This window comes from Achroia grisella, unplaced genomic scaffold (assembly GCF_030625045.1).
Source record: "Achroia grisella isolate CSIRO2021 unplaced genomic scaffold, CSIRO_AGI_Agris_v1 utg511, whole genome shotgun sequence".
In the NCBI taxonomy this organism is placed as follows: domain Eukaryota; kingdom Metazoa; phylum Arthropoda; class Insecta; order Lepidoptera; family Pyralidae; genus Achroia; species Achroia grisella.
Window position 1 is genome coordinate 2,925,076 of NW_026712905.1, and position 19,013 is coordinate 2,944,088.

At 32.1% G+C, this 19,013-nt stretch overlaps 1 protein-coding gene across 2 annotated transcripts; it reads left to right on the plus strand.

The window, feature by feature from the left end:
• The first annotated feature begins 213 nt into the window (after window positions 1-213).
• On the plus strand, window positions 214-18,719 carry LOC131846622 (protein piccolo-like). 2 transcript variants are annotated; one of them, XM_059195970.1, is made up of 6 exons: window positions 214-413; window positions 11,169-11,259; window positions 12,510-12,576; window positions 13,113-15,241; window positions 15,818-15,859; window positions 17,249-17,340. In XM_059195970.1, exons 2-5 carry the CDS (start codon window positions 11,246-11,248, stop codon window positions 15,834-15,836), a joined length of 2,229 nt encoding a protein of 742 aa, XP_059051953.1. In that variant the 5' UTR covers window positions 214-413; window positions 11,169-11,245; the 3' UTR covers window positions 15,837-15,859; window positions 17,249-17,340. The 2 variants fall into 2 exon arrangements, with proteins under 2 accessions (XP_059051953.1, XP_059051952.1); XM_059195969.1 differs by lacking the exon at window positions 15,818-15,859 and having other exon boundaries at window positions 17,249-18,719.
• The last annotated feature ends 294 nt before the right edge of the window (window positions 18,720-19,013 follow it).

Consider the following 19,013-nt stretch of genomic DNA (forward strand, 5'->3'; position numbering starts at 1 on the left):
AAACAAAAATACACTAGATTTTTATTATACATAATCTAAAATTACTAGTAACAAACATTCTAATTACGTTGTTTTATATACATATTAAAAAAACGTAATAAGTCAATAAATAGTAAATATTTATTTACGATTTTGAATTAATCACATGCCGTCATGTATCGATCCCCACTGACCTCATCGCATCCCTACTCATCCCGCGCTCCCGATCCGTCCCACGCGGCTTGTGCTCTGCCGCCAGCCGCCCGCCAGGCAGCGCATCCGAACGAACGAACAACCCGCACCATTCACAATACGCAACCGTGTTTACGAACGCAGCCTTCTATTTTTGAAAATTCAAATTTGGAATAAATTTACATTTTTGAGTGCAGTGACGATTTTTGAAATTAATTTGGATTTTGTCCAGGGATATTTATGTGAGTTTTTTATTATTTAATTACTTAAATTCTAGTATGTACATTTAATTAAATTTATTGGATTACCGCGCTTTTAATAATAGGCTAACGTAGACGTGATATCCATGATCATGATGCTAATATTTTGAAGTTCAATTGATTATTTACGAGTGAGTCTCTATTTAAATATATTTTTTGTTGATAAAGATTAGTATTTGTGACATCTACTAGCATACAAATAAATTAGTGAAAAGTTGCTTGTCACTAATAATATAATTAAAATGAAATTTTTAGTTAAATACCATTTTAATTAAGTTATTATATTAGCTTTATGGTGATAAATAACGACATGTGACCATGAAAGTAAACGAGCATTGTTTGTGGAAGTTCTGATAAATTCTATTCCTTTCTGTCTATGATCTACACCGTGACAATGATGAGTAACCAATGACTTGACTAACTTAATTAACTAGTTGACCCGACCTCGTCTACGTCCGTAGTTTCCGTACGTTTGTATTTTCCCCGTCTTTACAATATTTTTTATAACTCCACTCTTATGGAGCGTAGTGTGTCTATCCAACGCTAAAATAATTTTCAAAATCAGTAGTATTATTTCGGAGATCCAACATTCATTATAATATTAGTATTCCGATTTTTCAGTTTTCTATATTTAATGTAATTCAGCAGACAAAAAGCTTTTTAAGCTGTGATAACGTTAACATTGCAGTGATGTTATTATATTGTCTTGTGTATTTAATAATTACTGTACAACGAGTAAAGATTTGGTTTTATGTATGTTTGTAACAGATAAAATTAAAAACAACTTAACTAATTTATTAAATTTCTTGACTGTCTGCCAAATACCTGTGAAACAATATAAGTGAATTGTTACAAAATGCCTCGATGGTCAAGTAGTTTGGTACACCGCTTTTCTTCTCATGGTCCCGAGTTCGATTCCTTGCACGATACAAACATTTGTATTCATCAGTATCATTATATCGGTCTGGGAGTTTTCGATGTATGCGTTTAAAAAAAAGTAATTATTTATATTAGTTGTCTAGTATCCATAAAACAAACTCTGTTTATCTTGAGACTAGATGACATTGTGTGAATTGTCCAGGGGTATTAGGTATAATGTAGCACGAGTGCATTATGTCAAACATATATAGGGGTATATATACAAAACTTACACACTTATGAGCACCCAAGCTAAGAGAACCCCAACTGTTTAGTCTCGATAAAATATAGAACAATGTAATCACTCTAACACAATGTCTCGTACTCGTATATCTAGTGAGTGTGTACTAGTAATTCAGATTGGTCATACTCTTGAAATACAAGCATGCGACCACGCGTCATTCCTAAATAAAGCACCAAAAGTACGAGTATATATGTGTGACGAATGATTTGTATACCAAATACATACTGATAGACTATCTTTACGTTATTTTCATTTTTATTAGTATATTTCCTATGGAAAAGTATTAGTGATTCCCTTGAATTCGTGCGCCTACATAGTATAGCATTTGTAGATGCTGTTGATGAACAAACAGCAACAGTGAATAAAACATCGATTTTTTTATACTACCTTGATTGCAAACATGCTTACCGCCCATCTGATGGTAAATTGTTATTGTACCTTAAAGACGCTCGAAACACCAGGGGTGTGCACGCACGTTGCCTACCTTTAAGATGCACGTTGCCTACCCTTAATATACCTTAATAAAGTTTTTTATAACACGATGGTGGCAAATTAGCATACGTCCCATCTGATGTAAACGTAAACGGTTACCGTAGCTTAAAGCCTATAACACCAATTTCACGATGTAACACGTACGAGTTGCCGACCCTTCAGATATCTTAATAAGAAGGGTTTCCTGAAAAACTTCAGGCTGTAGTCTCGCGAGAAAACCGCGGCAGGTAGTTCATTCCACAATGTAAGTGATGTAAGGAAGCTCCTCTGAAATAGTACTATTGTCTTAATATTGAATTAAAGGTGTACTGAATGTATGTACAAAATTAATTACTTCTTCGTTTGGGGGGTTCCTACAGGTTTCTTTGTCTTATATTATTTATCATGCGATGGGCGCAGATGGCTGCATTACAGTTTTATATAAACAAATATAGTTGTTTACGTTTAACATGTTATTTTATTGATTTTGTATTGGTTTAAATAAATTCTTTAATTCTTTAGTCAACACATTCAGTGAAAATTCCATACTCATTCCTCCAGTTGAAAGTTTAATAGTATACAAATAATAGACACACAGATAGGTTTCGCTTACTAACAGTGTTCCCAATCTATTATAATGAAGAGAAGGAATCTGATGTACCTGTTAAATGACAGGTAACGAGAAAATCGTTTATCGTTTTGTGAGAAAAAATGGAGATAATTGAAATGCAACCAATACGAGAGCGATATTTTAAGGTTGGCTACTAAGTGATTGCGGATTTTGTCCATAGGTCGAGGTTGCACTTTCTTTTGTTCCGTTAACTTATTTCAAGCATAAAACCTATATTATAACATTTTTTATTCTCTGGACCTTTGCCTAGCATTTATTAAAAAAGATATATCAAATAGTACTTTATTTTTTTTTGTTACAAAAAAGAATATTTACAACAAATAGGATTAGAAAATGTAAAAACAATATAAAGTCAAGGAGTTCTCTGCATATGGTACACTGATGTATAAGTTTTGTTATTTCGTTAATACAGTCAATGCTATGCTATACTGCGCCGTACGGAATTGTACCTATAGTGTTGTCAACATTTAACATATTGGGGTTGACATGTTTGGTAATAAAAACCTCAAAATTGATTTATATAAAAAAAAAATTTAACCTGATAGTATAAAAAGAAATAAATACCTTCATTACTAGTGATTCACCCCTTCTTCCCTGGGGTGTTCATGACTTGTAACTTTTGTATTGTAATATACTAATGTAATAAGTAATGTATTTGTGTATATTTTTCTAGAAAAATATTCCATGCACAGAACCAGCTCATTTCCCAATATATACTAATGGTACAAATGCCAAAGAGTGTGTCTCTTTCAAAAAAGTACATGAAATGGCGGATGACTGTTAGTAAGTTATTAATGTAATAACAATAAATTTTATTGCTAACCACATGATAGTTAGATAACCCCAATTTTAAAAAAAAATGTTATGAATAAATGATTATTATCCGAATTACCAATCTGGACCCTTTTTTTTAACTTGGTAAAATTCCTCTTGGAGACCCGACCACCAGGGGAGGTAGAAGGGTACTGCCGGACTCTAACCGGCTAAAAATCTTAAAATGTTCCTTATCTTAACCTTTGGTCAGAGGTACGGGCAGTACGCAAGCAATCTTCTGGAACTCAGACGGCTATCAATTCGGAATCTAACCCGCGACCATCGGAAGTAAAACGGTAATCTAAATCGTTACACTACCGAGGCCATCCGTTAATTCTATTGTAATATGGTATTACGAAGTAAGTCATAACATGCATACACTGCAGTTGTGGGTAAACGCACGTGCACACGTTTTGAATGTCACATCAATGTATGGGAGCTCCAATTTAGATGCGCACGCATAACCCGTCGGATGCACAACAATAGTTCTAGGAATGTAAGGGGAAACGTAATACTAATAACGTTAACGTTATGTTGTAATTGATATTCTGACAAGTTAACTATTAAACAAGCAACAAAACCATAGCTAGATATAGAAAAATATTGATATCTTAATAAATGATATAAATACTTTAATTTCAGTATATAAAATACACCGTGTCAATGAATTAATAGTTTGTTGTGTTAATAGATTTTACGCCCTTGGGGATTACATATAAAACACCCAGACCAATACAAATAATATATTAATGAATACTAATCATGATTGTATTGGTCACGGTACAAACATTTGTATCACGCATGAATACAAATGTTTGTATCGTGCGAGGAAATGTCACTGCAACCTTCGGAAGTAAAGCGTTGGGCTCTCTCCTGGACTGTAGACTATCGAGGTCGTCTTGATCAGGGATAATGTGGTAGTATCGTTTCTTTCGGTTAAACTATGAAATTCTTATATTCCCTAATTTTAAAAAGTTGCAATTTTTTCATTTCAACTTGATTTTGTTACATGAAATAAAACGTCGAAATCTGTGAGTTTACTACCGCGATTTGCACCTAAAAGTCGAGATTTAAAATCTAGACAACACCTAACTGCAAACTTTGTGTATCTATATATTAGCGGTAGAATTGCCGCCTGCCAAGTTGTTAAAATATATAAATGTCAAGTGTTTTCTTGACGTCGAAAACTAGCAATGTCTCTGACAACCCCATTTGGGATTACAGTCGAGACGGTGTGTTAGTTTGTTTATTAAAATTAACTTTTATTATTATTATAAAAGAAATAATGACTCAAAATGATTATAATTAACTAACAATAGCATGGTTCTATTTTCAATTGAGTTTTTCTCAGTGTATGCAGGTTACGGTAGTCGACTTCTATTGGGTGGGCTATAAGAATATCTGTGATTTAATATAAAAACCTGTTGTTCAGATGCAATTTTGGATTAGTTTCAAGGTTGCAATATGCCGCTATCAAACAAAGGTTCAAAGTAGACATGACGTAATCCTTACTAATATTGTAAATACGAAAGTAACTCTGTCTGTCTGTCTGTCTGTCTGTCTCGCTTTCACGCCAAAACTACTGAACTGATTTAAATGAAATTTGGTACCCATATAGTCTAGACGCCGAGGAAGGACATAGGCTACTTTTTAATGCGAAAAAAGGGTTGTAAGGGGTTGAAAATGGTAATGCAAGGTTATCTTTATGCGGTTGAATACACACTTATTATAATAATGGCTTAATTAAAAAATTTGATATTTTGGAAAGTCTACTTTATAATTGTGTTATTAAGTCTATTTTCAAAAATTTTTAATTTCTGAATTACACCAGTATTGTACTAGATATGCGACTTATTAACGCTCATATGTCATAAATAAACATATATGTCATTTGTATAAGTTGCGCGCGCAACTGATTATTGTCAATCCGTTGTCTCCTTATGAATTTAAATGAATAAACGTTTGCTCTGCAATTTTATTTTATAAATACATAAATATAATCCTGGTATAGCCTATAACTGATGACCCTTCTTGGACAAGAGCGTAAGAACATATTATTAATATTTTTGAAGAATAAAACAACATATAATATTAAAAATGTTGTCAATACATATGAACAACATTTCCTTGGAAGAAACAACATCTACCGTTCCATCCGAGCTATTTAGGTTCGGAATACGCGTTTCTCCATTCTGGCCAGTAGAGTCAGAGATATGGTTCGCGCAAGTAGAGGGATAGTTTGCAATTTAGAATATCACATCTATTATTTTGATTTAACAAAATTTTATTATGTTATTGGCCAACTGGACCACCAATTTACAAAAGAATTTAAAGAAATGTTTAAACTGTTTATTATATATAAATAAATATGACATTTAAATTTGTAAATATCACATTGTCACCATTCAAGGGGTAAAATAAAATAGCAGATAAAAGTTTTTATGGAAATTCGTCATATTTGAAGCTTTTTTCTTACGCTTTTTTGGGTCAGTTTATTTAATAAATACCTTACTCATCTTCTGAAAGGGAAAGTGACTCTGTCTGTCTGTCTTAAAAGCCAAAACTTCTGAACTGATTTAAATGAAATTTAAAGTCTAGATCTTGAGATAGGACATAGGTTACTTTTTAACGCTAAAAAGGGTTATAAGAGACTGAAAGAGGAATTTTTTAAAAGTTTAAGCTTCATTCTTATTTTTTTGCGTATTGATTAAATATAATTAACGAAAATGGGTTGTAAGGGTCAAAAGGGGAGTTAAAATGTTATATGCATGTATTGTCATTATTTAAAGCTAGAAACTTGAAACCCATTTTTTAGGCTGTTGAGAAAATATCAGTACCTACCGCCACAGGACTCAGCCATAAATGGTTACAGTATAGCGACATCTTATCATTGGTACATGATGACACTAATATAAGTAGCATTAAAAAAAAACAAGAATGGTATGTATGGAAGTATCTTCATTTTAAAGATAGTAGTTTAAAACTAATTTTTTGGCTGTTGATTGAATTGTATGGAAATTTTCATTTTTGAAGCAAGAACGACGAAACTTTTTATTGGGTTAGATTATTAATATATATTTTTTATTATTTGCTCAAGGTCACTATTTTACGCGGACGAAGTCGCGGGTACAGCTAGTATCTAATATAAATTTATAATTAAAAGCTACAAATAAATCCGAATATGTGATAGTAAGTCCTAATTAAGAAATTTTATCATCGTTCTCTTTAGTTACATATTGCTTAGATCTTTTAAACTATACAATGAATTTAAAAGCAGTTTTTAGCAATAGATAAAGTGATTCAAAAGGAAGGTTTATATGTTTATATGTACTCCCGTGCGAAGCTGGGGCAGGTAGCTAGCGTAGTATAAAACAGAGCCACCGCTATCTCTATGCCTAGATCTTATTTATTATGATCTAATATATTATGTATAATACATGCATATTATACTAACAAAAGCCGAAGTATTCAAAGATTTATGCTCGCTAGTAAAAAACAATTTGATCATTAAATAATGGTCTCTAGACGGTTCAATATTTCATAAAAAAATCACTAAACGAAATATATATTTTTTTATTTTGTGAGAATGTATTGATTGATATTTTAGCAAATAATAATATGTTTAAAGTGTGTGAGTGAGGAGACGTGGCAGTAGTAATAGTTAGAACCGAAACATGGTACTTACAATACAAGGTATTAGGAAACATTATTTAATTCTTATAATTTAAGAAAAGAATCAGCAAAAAAGGTTTTTAAAAGAAAAATCATTACTTAATTGGTTAATGTCTGCTAAAGTTTATTTAACAGGGAAAGAATCTGCTGGAAAATGACTACAACCTCAAAAATCTCTCATTCCAAAAAGCAAAAGTAATTTATTGATAATGTAATTTATTGATACGTTTTCTTAAAATATATAAATTGAATTAGAATATCTCTACATTTAAAAACTTTATGCAGACATAAGTCACGTAGTAAAGAATAAGCCTTATATGATGTCAAATTATTAAAAAAATCTCAATCGTGCATAGAGATCAGACAGAAATGTATAGATCATGTAAAGTTTAAAAAAAAATCTAATTTTGGGAATCTACATTAATGCTTGACACGAATTATGAATCCACTGTCTGGATGTAACCAGATGTGTAACAATAACAGCCATTGCTTGGTTTTCTGTCTACCCCGTAAAAGACCTGGCCTGAAGATTGATTTATAATATTAATTGAGTGTATATGTAAATAGTCCTCTACTGGATGTATAAAACAATTTATAGTACCTAATCGCTTGCTTTAATAAAGAGTCTAGAGTTACTAAACAAAGAAAGAAACAAGCTTACTTTTACTTTTGTAATATTAATCAGAATGAAGGCTCAGAGCAAGTGTGATGTTATTATTGCTACATTTTCTGGCTCACCTGCACTGCGCGCCGTTATATTTCGTCGCCCTAATTTCGAGTCCTCGAGCTAACAATAGATTTACTACCTTGTGTCTTTTCAAATAGTGTAAATTTTATTGTAATTGACAGGAATAAGACGCTTCTCTGATATAAAATGATAATCGAACATAATTTAAATGCAACAAATACCATTCTATATTTAACAACGCAATTGTTCGTAATATTTGAGGTACATAACGCTGCGAATGAGGAAAGTGTCGCGCTATAATATCGACAAAAATGTAAACACTTATTTACCTTGTCATATTAACAGTCTATTACGGTAATTTAAAAATGTTCAGATAGGTCAATAATGTAACTTTGATAAAGGACTAAGTATTGTTTAGTGTTTACATGTTTACACGGCTATTATTTGCCGACGCGTCAGAACCACGACTTGTTTTTTAAAACTTTTTAAGAAACTAATTACAATATTTATTCATCTATTTACTACAAATTAAATAGATCCAATTATACGAGTAGGTAATTCGTGCTTACTAATTGTATTTCTTATGGTTCTAAGTATATACAACACCAGAAAGTATAAGTTTCAAAATTATAAATGTTAGAGCTTTCCTTAAATATAATTACATTTCAAAGTTTAACTTCTTATTCATTTATTCATATATACTATATCTATACTAGCTAAACACAGAAAGGGCAGATTTTGTCATTTTTGTAAATTCCGCAACTACTGTATGATTCGAGAAATTCTTTCACTATATGAGATGTACTTTATTTCATAGTAATATACACATATATATAAATTATGTTAATATGTACTAAAAACAACGAAGTTATTTGTAACGACCGTGGTATAAAGAAATGATCAGGTGGATCCGACGTGGCCTACCAGCTTCTCAATACAAACACTATTCAAAATGACAATAAATTGCATAAGAAAAATTCTAACCTAAATACTTATGATTTTAAATATTATTTTGTTAGTGGCGTTTGCACAACAAAAGTTATATTTACTATTGTATTATTAGTTATCAATATGTAAGGTTTTTTTCTTATTCAATTTTTACATTCGACGTCAATGAAATAGTTGATGTTGTAAGTAGTAGTTTGTTATCGAAGTGGTTTTGCCATTTAGCAGTAGAAAATAATTAATCTGGTGTATGGTATCTATAGTATGGTAGGGCAATTTATATGTAATATCTACTTATATAAATATGTCACGACACGAACTCTTACTACGTTAATTTATATATTAAACTATTTATATATTTTCTCAATTAAGAAACTTTATTTCAATTATATTATTACAATTATTAGGACTATTTTGGACTATACATATGAACAATGTATATTACTCTTTTTATTTGTTTGATAGCTAAAAACGATAGCCAGAGGAATTAAACTTCTTGTGTATCGAGCAGTTAAGTCTGTACCAATGACCAAAATTCAGACATTCAAAACATAACCCCGATCAATTCTACGTCGATTCAATAGAAATAATTGGTTTAGTATAAAGAAAATAAAGTATCCATTGTGGATACATTAATCTACATAAATTTCGAAGTAAGGCAATTTAACACAAGCGTAGGAATGGGAAGACGCAGTACAACTTAAAATTAACATTGGCGTATCGCCACACACTATAATTATCGTGAGAGTGCCAAATTTCTATTACGAATACATACCATCTCAGGCAGGCATGTTTTATGGCTCTCTTATTTTGTTCTATGACTAATTAATTTATGTGCGCTTATTTGCTATGTAAAAGCGGACCATATTCATTTGCATTAACGTACATTTTCATACATCTGATCGATTAGGCAGGCACTGTCACGGTTGTTCAATAATATATACAATGTGATAATAGCAAATTTTCGAAAGTTTCATTCTGATGACATTATACACGATTTACTGTAGTAAATCGTTATTTCAGTCTATCCACCGCTGGATATAGGCCTGTAACTGTCGCACATGGTGGAAGTCTTTAAGACTTCCACCATGTGCGATCTTGTGAAACTTGTAAATACAATGTTAAATTACAAGATCCTGAAGTCATTCTATAAACTTTCCTAAATGTAGATTTTCAATATACTGTAATTTACTACCCGTGTAGTGTCAAATTGTGTGTTCAAATATGGACTACGGTGATCCGGTGATGAAAACAAAAATAATCCGGTAGGCTCGGGTCCCTGTAGATAGATTATAATAAAAAAATATCTAACGGAATGTGGGCATGTCAAGTGTTGCGTACACTGCAACGTCGACATTTGCCACTGCCTTTGACTGCCCTATGTGGGATGATAGTTATGATATGTTTGTTTTGGATGCTAAAAATGTAAGGACTGGTGACGTGTAGGAGTGATGCCTGCCAGGTGGTAGTAATGGTGCGTAGCACAATATGATTCATCACTAAAATAATTTATAGTCTTACAGAATGACCGGTTTCACGAGCTCTTGGACTATTACAGATGATTACGAACTTGAATTATCCAGACAGAATGATTTTATTATTATTTATCCTGGACAGAATGATTGACAATCATACATAAATACCATAACGACTGTTATTCGAGAAGTATCGTTTTTTTCGGACTACTCTAATGTTGTTGGCCGCAGCCGGCCTTTACACCTTCACTGGACGACACTGCACATGGCACTGCAAACCTGCAGAAGGACTTATGGAGCGGCTGAAGGCCAATTCCCACCTGATGGATACGATTTTAGTCTGAGGATACCGCTAGGGGTTCGTACCTCGGCTCAGGCCGTCGTAATTTCGATTCTCGTTTGAATTGGATATGGGATCGATAGGAGCAGGTATTGAACAATATCTGATATATTTCCATTTTCTACTATCAGTCAGATTGGAACAACGCCGTCTACTTTCTTTTTTAAACAACGCTACAAATTGTGATACTGTTTATAATGTTATTTCGGAAACTTTTTTAGGAAAGTTTTATGCATATAGTTTTGGCAACAACTTTACGCATAAAAATATAGATATTTTCAGTCGTGTGAAGTTACGGTGATACATTAGTTAAGTAATATGTGACAGTTTTTCTTATACAAGTGAATTACCAAACCTCGGAAACGAGCTAATAAAACCAGTTGCAATCAGTCTCGTACGGACCCGTTAATCAGTTATCTGCTTATATTAGCCTCTCAAAATAACTTTACCCTAACCGTCCGACCTTGTGTACTGTTTAAATCATCGCGAGATTCCTGAAATTATCTGTTTACGTAACCAAGGTGTGATCTCATTTTGCAGAGCTCGCCCGTGGCAGAGATTGGTTACTTCTGCACTATATGGACTTCTAATTGCAATTGGGACAAGAACATTGCGATATGGCTGAGAACGGGTAAGATTTACATTATAATATATTATATCTTATATGTTCCTTACTAAAACTTATACTGCCTACCCAAACTTCGACTTCAGTGATGGAAATGGTATTGAATTTTCCCTTTACAGTACGACTATGTAATGAAATAAAACAACATAAGAAACGTTTTCTATTCATTTCTTTTTATCTTAAGAACCTCTTAACGCAATGTTTTCAGTTTTCCTTAAGATTTTTCATACATTTTCTATCATGAAAACTTTTCGCGATAATTACAACATCGCATAAATAGAAAAAGATGTTAAATATTTACGTACCAAAGTGAGACGTTTACATGCATTCGGTAATTTTTATTTATTTACTAGCTGTTCCCGCGACTTAGTCCGCGTGGAATTTTATTTTATTTTTTTTAAATAAAAGTAGCCTAAGTCACTCCTTATTAGATCAGCTACCTATGAAAAAAAGTCCCGTCAAAATCGGTCCAGCCATTTCAGAAATTAGCCGGAACAAACAGACCGACAGATATACAAACAAAAATTGCGTAAAATGTTATTTTGGTGTATGTACCGTATGTTAATTCATATGCATGTAGTAAAAAATGGATATTTCAATATTACAAAAAGACACTCCAATTTTATTTATATGTATAAATAAAGACAGTTGAGAGAGTTTATCTGTTATCATTTACCACAAGTGCTGTACTAATCATAATGAGATTTGACTATCAATAGCATATGTATATAATATTTAATACTATTGACAACAAGCGAATAAACAACGACTTTTTTCAATTCATATAATCATGATATATGGATTGAAAAAAGTCATTACATAGTATAAAACAAACTCGCTGTCGGGGTCTGTCCATCTCAATGTATGCTTAAATATTTAAAACTACGCAACGGATTTTGATGCGATTTTTTTTATAGATAGAGTGATTCAAGGGGAAGGTTTATATATATAATACATGTACATCCGGGCAAAGCCGGGGCGAATAGCTAGTGTATTATATAGTATATATTGATTCATTGTATTTTTTTTAATCACGATCAATTTGCTTTTGGTTTATCAATATTTAATGACTGTCTAAACTAAATCTAATTAAGAATTTCTTTATTAATCTTCCCATTATACTAAAAATATTGCACAAACCGTTCTGCAAACATCGAAGTGGACTAGGTCACCCCGAGCGTTCCATTTCGAGGAGATGGTGCGGTTGTGTTGTCACGTTGAAGTTAAATATAACAAGTCCGTTGGCCACGTTCCAGGTACGGCGCCGGCCCTGTCGCCGGACACATCGGTAGGATACCAAACTATGGAAAAACTCAGGTCAACGTAAGTATACTGTCTATAATTAATCTTAATAGAATATAATAGAATAGAAAATGGATAATTTAATGGATTCAATGCAAGCGAAGCCGCGGGCAAAACTAGTAATATTATAAACGTGAAAGTTTGTGAGTTCCATACTCATAAACTTTCGTTTATGTTTAAATGTTTATAATATAATTAGGTTGTTTGTTACTCTTTCACGCAAAAACTACTGAACGAATTTTGATGAAACTTTACAGTAATATAGCTTATGCATCAGAATAACACATATATTTTTTATTGAAATTTACCGCGGGAACTGCTAGTTAGAAATAATTCACACGGTGCCATCTAGTCCTAAGTTAAGCAGATTGTGCAATCACGTGGCACGTGGGGTACTTTTTTGGTTTGATAGTAGTATAGCGTACCATTAAAAACTTGAATAATTGTGAGATTATTTATATGGTATATATAGTATATACCATACTATAGTATACGTTTTATATTATTCTTATAATAATAGACAATCCAGTTATAATTTTTTATTATATCAATTTCAGTCTATGGGATCTGAACCGCCAGCATGCATCCAGAATGCTATGATGACAAAAGACAAGAAACCTTTCACGTATACTCCAGGTGGTCTTGATCTATCCCAAATTCGTACGCCGAGTATGGCCAGGAGGATGGCACGACAACGTTCGCTTGAAGAACAGGAACAAGCATATGGGCAGCCTAACGGTGCCCCTAAATATCACCCTCAAGGGGGACCTGTACCTCCACCACCGCCACCGCAAATGCCACCACCACCGCCTCCTCCACCAATAGTTATCCAGGTCCCCGACTCAAAATCACCAAAACCTATTGTACCTGGTGAAAGACCAGAAATAGTCATTCCGGAAAATCCTATTGGAATGTTAAGAAAAACAAATAGTCCGTATCACTGGGAGGCTGAAAAAGCAGAAAAAGAGCGTATGGGCACAGTACCTAAGTTTGCAGAGAAGGTTCCAAGTCCATTAACCGTTAAAATGCCGCCAGCTACATTCCCACCACAACAATCCCAGAATTATTCACCACAACAAAATCAACGCCAAACATACCCATACCAAAATAATCAATCACCAGAAAGTCCATTGTATAGACCTGCACCACAGTACATGCACCAGAAATCTTCTTCTCCGATTGTTAATGGTTCAACACCAACTAGAGAAATTTTACAGAGGCAAGATTCGCAATTTAATAAGAGCCCTCAGCCCTTTGCAGGACAGTCTCCAGTCAGTAATGGTTCTCCATATTCACCTTCCCCTAATAATAATTGGAAACAACCAGATCGAAGAGACTCTCCGGCTAATAATGTAAATTATAGCCCCCAATCCCCTTTGAATCGTGGTCCATTTTCTCCAAATACACAACAATTTTCACCCAATAACCAGAATCAATCATCGTTTGATAATCCTACTCCTGTTTTTCATACACTTCCCAGAACTAACCAAAGAGGTCCAGATAATTACGGGAATAACTTGCAAAATAATAATGTCATATACAATAATACTAGAGAAGATAGTCCTAAAATCGATGCTTCAAATCCTACGCCATGGCGAACAAGTACATTAAACAGAAATCCGAGAGAAGCCGATGATTTACAAGCCATCTATCATAATAGTAAAAACGTTAATCAACAGCCGACATATAATCCACCGTGGAAATCAAACGATTCTACATTACCTAATAATAATAACACTTACATTCCTACTTGGAAGCAAGATAATAAAACATCTGGTAATCAGGTTGACAATCAACAATATAATCCTCCCTGGGTACAAGATTCTAACAACAATAAAGTACCGCAAGAAAACTACAGTCCATGGAGGTCACAGGAAAATGACAATAAATCAGGTCCCGCATTTGTACCTAAACAAAATGAACCAGAACAACGGTATCAATCAACAATGTCTATTCCCGTGACTCCAAGGAAACCTAATTCTCAACCTGAATACAACAATACTCCACAGAGAGAAGCAGTGTATGTGAATCAGGAACCAGTATATTACTGTCCTGAAAGTCCAAAATCAATACCTCCTTGGGTCAAAACGCAAAAAGAGAAAACAAAGACACCCCCGCCGGCTTGGTGTCAAAGACCTTTAGACGGAAGGAGAAGTTCTCCAAGAGAATTAGTTACTCCTCCTAGGGAAACTACTAATCTAGAGCCAGAATGGGTGAAAAAAAGCAATGAGATGCAGAGAGGTGCACGGGAGGTGGTAACTCCACCTAAATACCATCAGCCAGCACAACCGTCATGGTCAACGCTACCATCAGAAAACCGTAAAAGTATTCCTCGGGACAATGCTCCTAGTGTTCAAGGAAGAATTATTCCAATACAAATGGAGGCATCAGGTATTGATTCCGGAGATCATACAAGACAAGGAAAGCAGCAGCCTCAATTAAGAATTGTTATTGACATGCAACAAAATCCAAATGTTCAGGGTTACGCAAACAATGGGGCGCCATATTCGCAGCCTACACAACGGATTATGAGAGTCTTGTCACCTCAGTTGGTAAGATTAGACGACGGACAGAATGAGCTTCCGACTTTAAATAGAACTTACCAGAGTAACCAGGACAATCAACCAAAGACACGGATAATTCCGATACAGATTGAAGACGGCAGTATTGGCGGGGCAAACAAAAGGTAATCTAGTATTTTATTTATAATAGTTTATTAAGTTTACTTACAATTTTTTATCTTTACAATTTTTTATCTTAATATGTTGAAGGTGCAAAGTTTCAATAATGCGGTAATTATTACATCCATATCGATTACACTTTATTAGTTGAATTTATTAATATTTTTTTCATTACATATACAAGATTAGTTGTATAGTTATAAAAGTTTTTCCATGCGGAAATTCTGGCGCATTTCTAACGAAACTGAAACATTATGACAAAAACAATGTGGAAAATTGAAAATAATTTATAAAATTGTTGCGTGGTCACGTAATAAATTTATTTTTTTATTAAAACTTCAATATGTATATACACAATTAAAGGTGTTCATGTTGGACTTGACCTTAGTATGGACGAGATAGAGCACTCTATCATCAGTATTGTAAGGATAATTTTCCCAAAGCAAGTCTTATTATGATAATCACTAATCATGAATGTTTTAGACAGCTCTTATACACATCGTCATTAATGAAATATTGAAACGTCGTAATTTTGATACAGATAGTTTGTCACATTTATTTATCTTTGTCACGCTTTTCAGCTTCGGTGGGCGGTACTAAGAAGCGGTTTGCACTGGTTCAAAGTAAACAATTAATTATATTACTATTGCATCGCTTAGGTGATTCATTGCATACTTGCTTTATACTTAGCGCAATACTTCGCTTCAAAAATAACGCTATATCTTACGGGTCTAATTGACATACTAATTAAATATTAATCATTACGGTTTTCTTATTTGTAAATAGATGTTAGTTACATTTTTCTAAACATTTAAACACTGTTTTCTTTGAAGTGCTTATTAACGTTACGATTACTAAATTGATGGGCTATATTATTATTACATAGTTATCTGATGTTTTGGCAAACCTTCCAAAAGAAATTCTACAATTTTTAAATAAATTGAAAGGAATGAAATAAGCTGCATTAAAATAGCTTAATTTCGTGTTATGTAGGCTTTCACAAATGGGGATAAATATTTTATACCATAAAATAAACGGTTACAGTATTATAGTAGTCTGCCGTGTAACGTTGGCCGTTCTAACCTGCTACCTCCTTTTGGGACACATATATTAGAGATGGACCCTAAATGTAATTCCACATGGCGACAATGTGGCGCTAATTTGGCGCCTACTAAAAAAATGGCGGTGATTCACTTGTCGGTTTAGTAAAGAATTTTTGCATAGATACTAATATAAGAAATAATATTCATTATTAAATTTTATTTTCTTTATTTTTAAGAGTTAGTTTGGATGTTTGCCATTAGATTTTCGAAATTTCCTATAAATTTTTTTATCCCATAACATATTCAGGCCAAAATACCGGAAAACTAATTTTGACTTTAGAAAATATGTTCTATATTAATGATAATATTTTTAATATAGAACTCATTATTGTTTGTTTTAACGAAAAAAAAAACTGTTTTTCTTCTAAAAATTAATACATAGTGTAATTATTAATCTAAATTATTAACAAAATTATTTTTTGATAACAAAATTAATTGAATGAGAACAGCGTTACCTGATATGAGAATTTTCTCTGGCTGAGGTATACGAAAATTTTGGCAAGATTATTTTTATTTCCTCTTGGTAATTGAAATTAAACATATAATATCCAAATATACGTATTTTTTTAGTTGTCAATAAATATAGTATTGTATTTCAAATAAGAACTCCTATTTGAATTTCAATACATATTCAGGTAAAATTCTCACTAAATGTAAGAGAATTAAGCACAATATTCTATAATTTAGATTATATTGATTTTGTTCACCTGCCTATTTATAATAAGTGATTGCCGTCTATATACGAGTACACGAACACGATCATGGATCTCGAGTCATTATGAGTTGTGTATTCACCTGACAAGTTAGAATTTGCCGCCCGAGGTATAGTCTCCAGGAACCCCTCCCCATATCCGTGGCTGGATATATGTATATAATGTATTAACTATTATATATTATTATTTTACCCAGTTCCAGGGTATATTACCACAAGTTCACGCAAGAGGGACCGCCTCGGCAATCGAAGGCGTTCAAAGTTCTACAGGTCATTACGGGCACTGAGGACACAGACAGTATACAAAATATGGAAAAAAGTCATGGTTACACCGATCTATAGTATTAAATTTTAAGCTAAATTGTATTTAAATTATTCTAATTGCACTTATATCTACATCTACACTACGTAATTATTTATTATATTATATATAAGTATATATCTATCTATACCTATATTATTATGTATATTATATATTAAGTATATACTGTAGCTAATTTTAGAGTAAGTAATTTATTATTGTAATTATATGTATTTATTTTATAATATATAGGTGTATATTGTATATTAAATTTAGCTTTTTAATTACTTTAATAACATAACAATATTTTTAATGTTTAATCTAATACTAATATAACAGTCACGTCTGTATCTCATTATATTATAATTATATTCAATATGTTTATATATTTTATTATTAACTTAGTTTTATAATAATATATATATATATATAATTTATGATAATATAAATAGGTACGTAGATGTTACTATAAGTGCACATTTAACTTATAGGACAGACATTTGAAAATGGTGCGTATATTTAATTCGATGTTAATTACGATTAAATTAATTAGAATTATATATTTTTATGAAATGTAACTATGTTAACATATTATATATGATGTACTTATTATTAATACTGAATAACGAATTGTATATAAAAAGAAATATATTTAGTAAAAGATTATTCATGCTTTTATTAAGTACATGATTATACTAATGCTCACTGAAAACGGCTAGCTTACCAAAGAATATTAGGTTAATTATTTAATTAATTTATTATTTATATTAAATAGATAATTTAATTCTTACTTATAATAATTAAAAAATGTAATATTATATGATTATAATTACACAATAAGTCAGGCGTAAATAACAAAAAGAATTACTCACGTAAAGTTTAGGTTACTTTCCCATCAGAAGGGTTAATATTATAGGGTTAAATATGATAAATTTTTAAATGGAAAGAGGTTACCAATAAATTTATGTGAATGTATAATGTAGTCTAAGCGCCTGTAGATACGTTTTTATCTCTACTAACAACGTCATTTGAAAACGACGTACATATTTGTTGCCTTATATTTATTGTATTATCTAATATCTATGCCATAACAATATCGTAAGCTTTTATTACATACATTTACATATTATCTTTGCACATGTCACAGTGTAATGGGAGGGGGATGACAAGGGAAAATCAAGCCATAGTAGCCGTTCATGTTACTGAACAATTCTCTCGAATAATTTAGGTGTAAAATATTAATAATATATTGAACTTTTTACTAACTGTGCAGTCCTATGCAATAGAGATCAATTAGGAAACTGCGTGCTTTTCTTAGATAAGTTCAGATCAGATTTATGAAAACCTATTCCACCTGATTAATAAAACCTAAACCTTTTTATAAGTCTCATTTTCTGTTATAGTGTATTCACTTTCTATTAAACAAAAATTAAGCAAGAAAGTACGAAATAATGCCTAAAATAAAGCAATTGAACTTTAATTGCATTGGGTAGTATTCTTGCAATCGCTGAGATTTATATAGATAGATATTACACATTGTTTATTTCCCTAATTATATAATTCTTATTAACAACCAACTGATATATTAATACTATATGTATTTATATATATATGTATATGACATATTTTATATATTTAAGTATATTGTTTGAAATAGATTA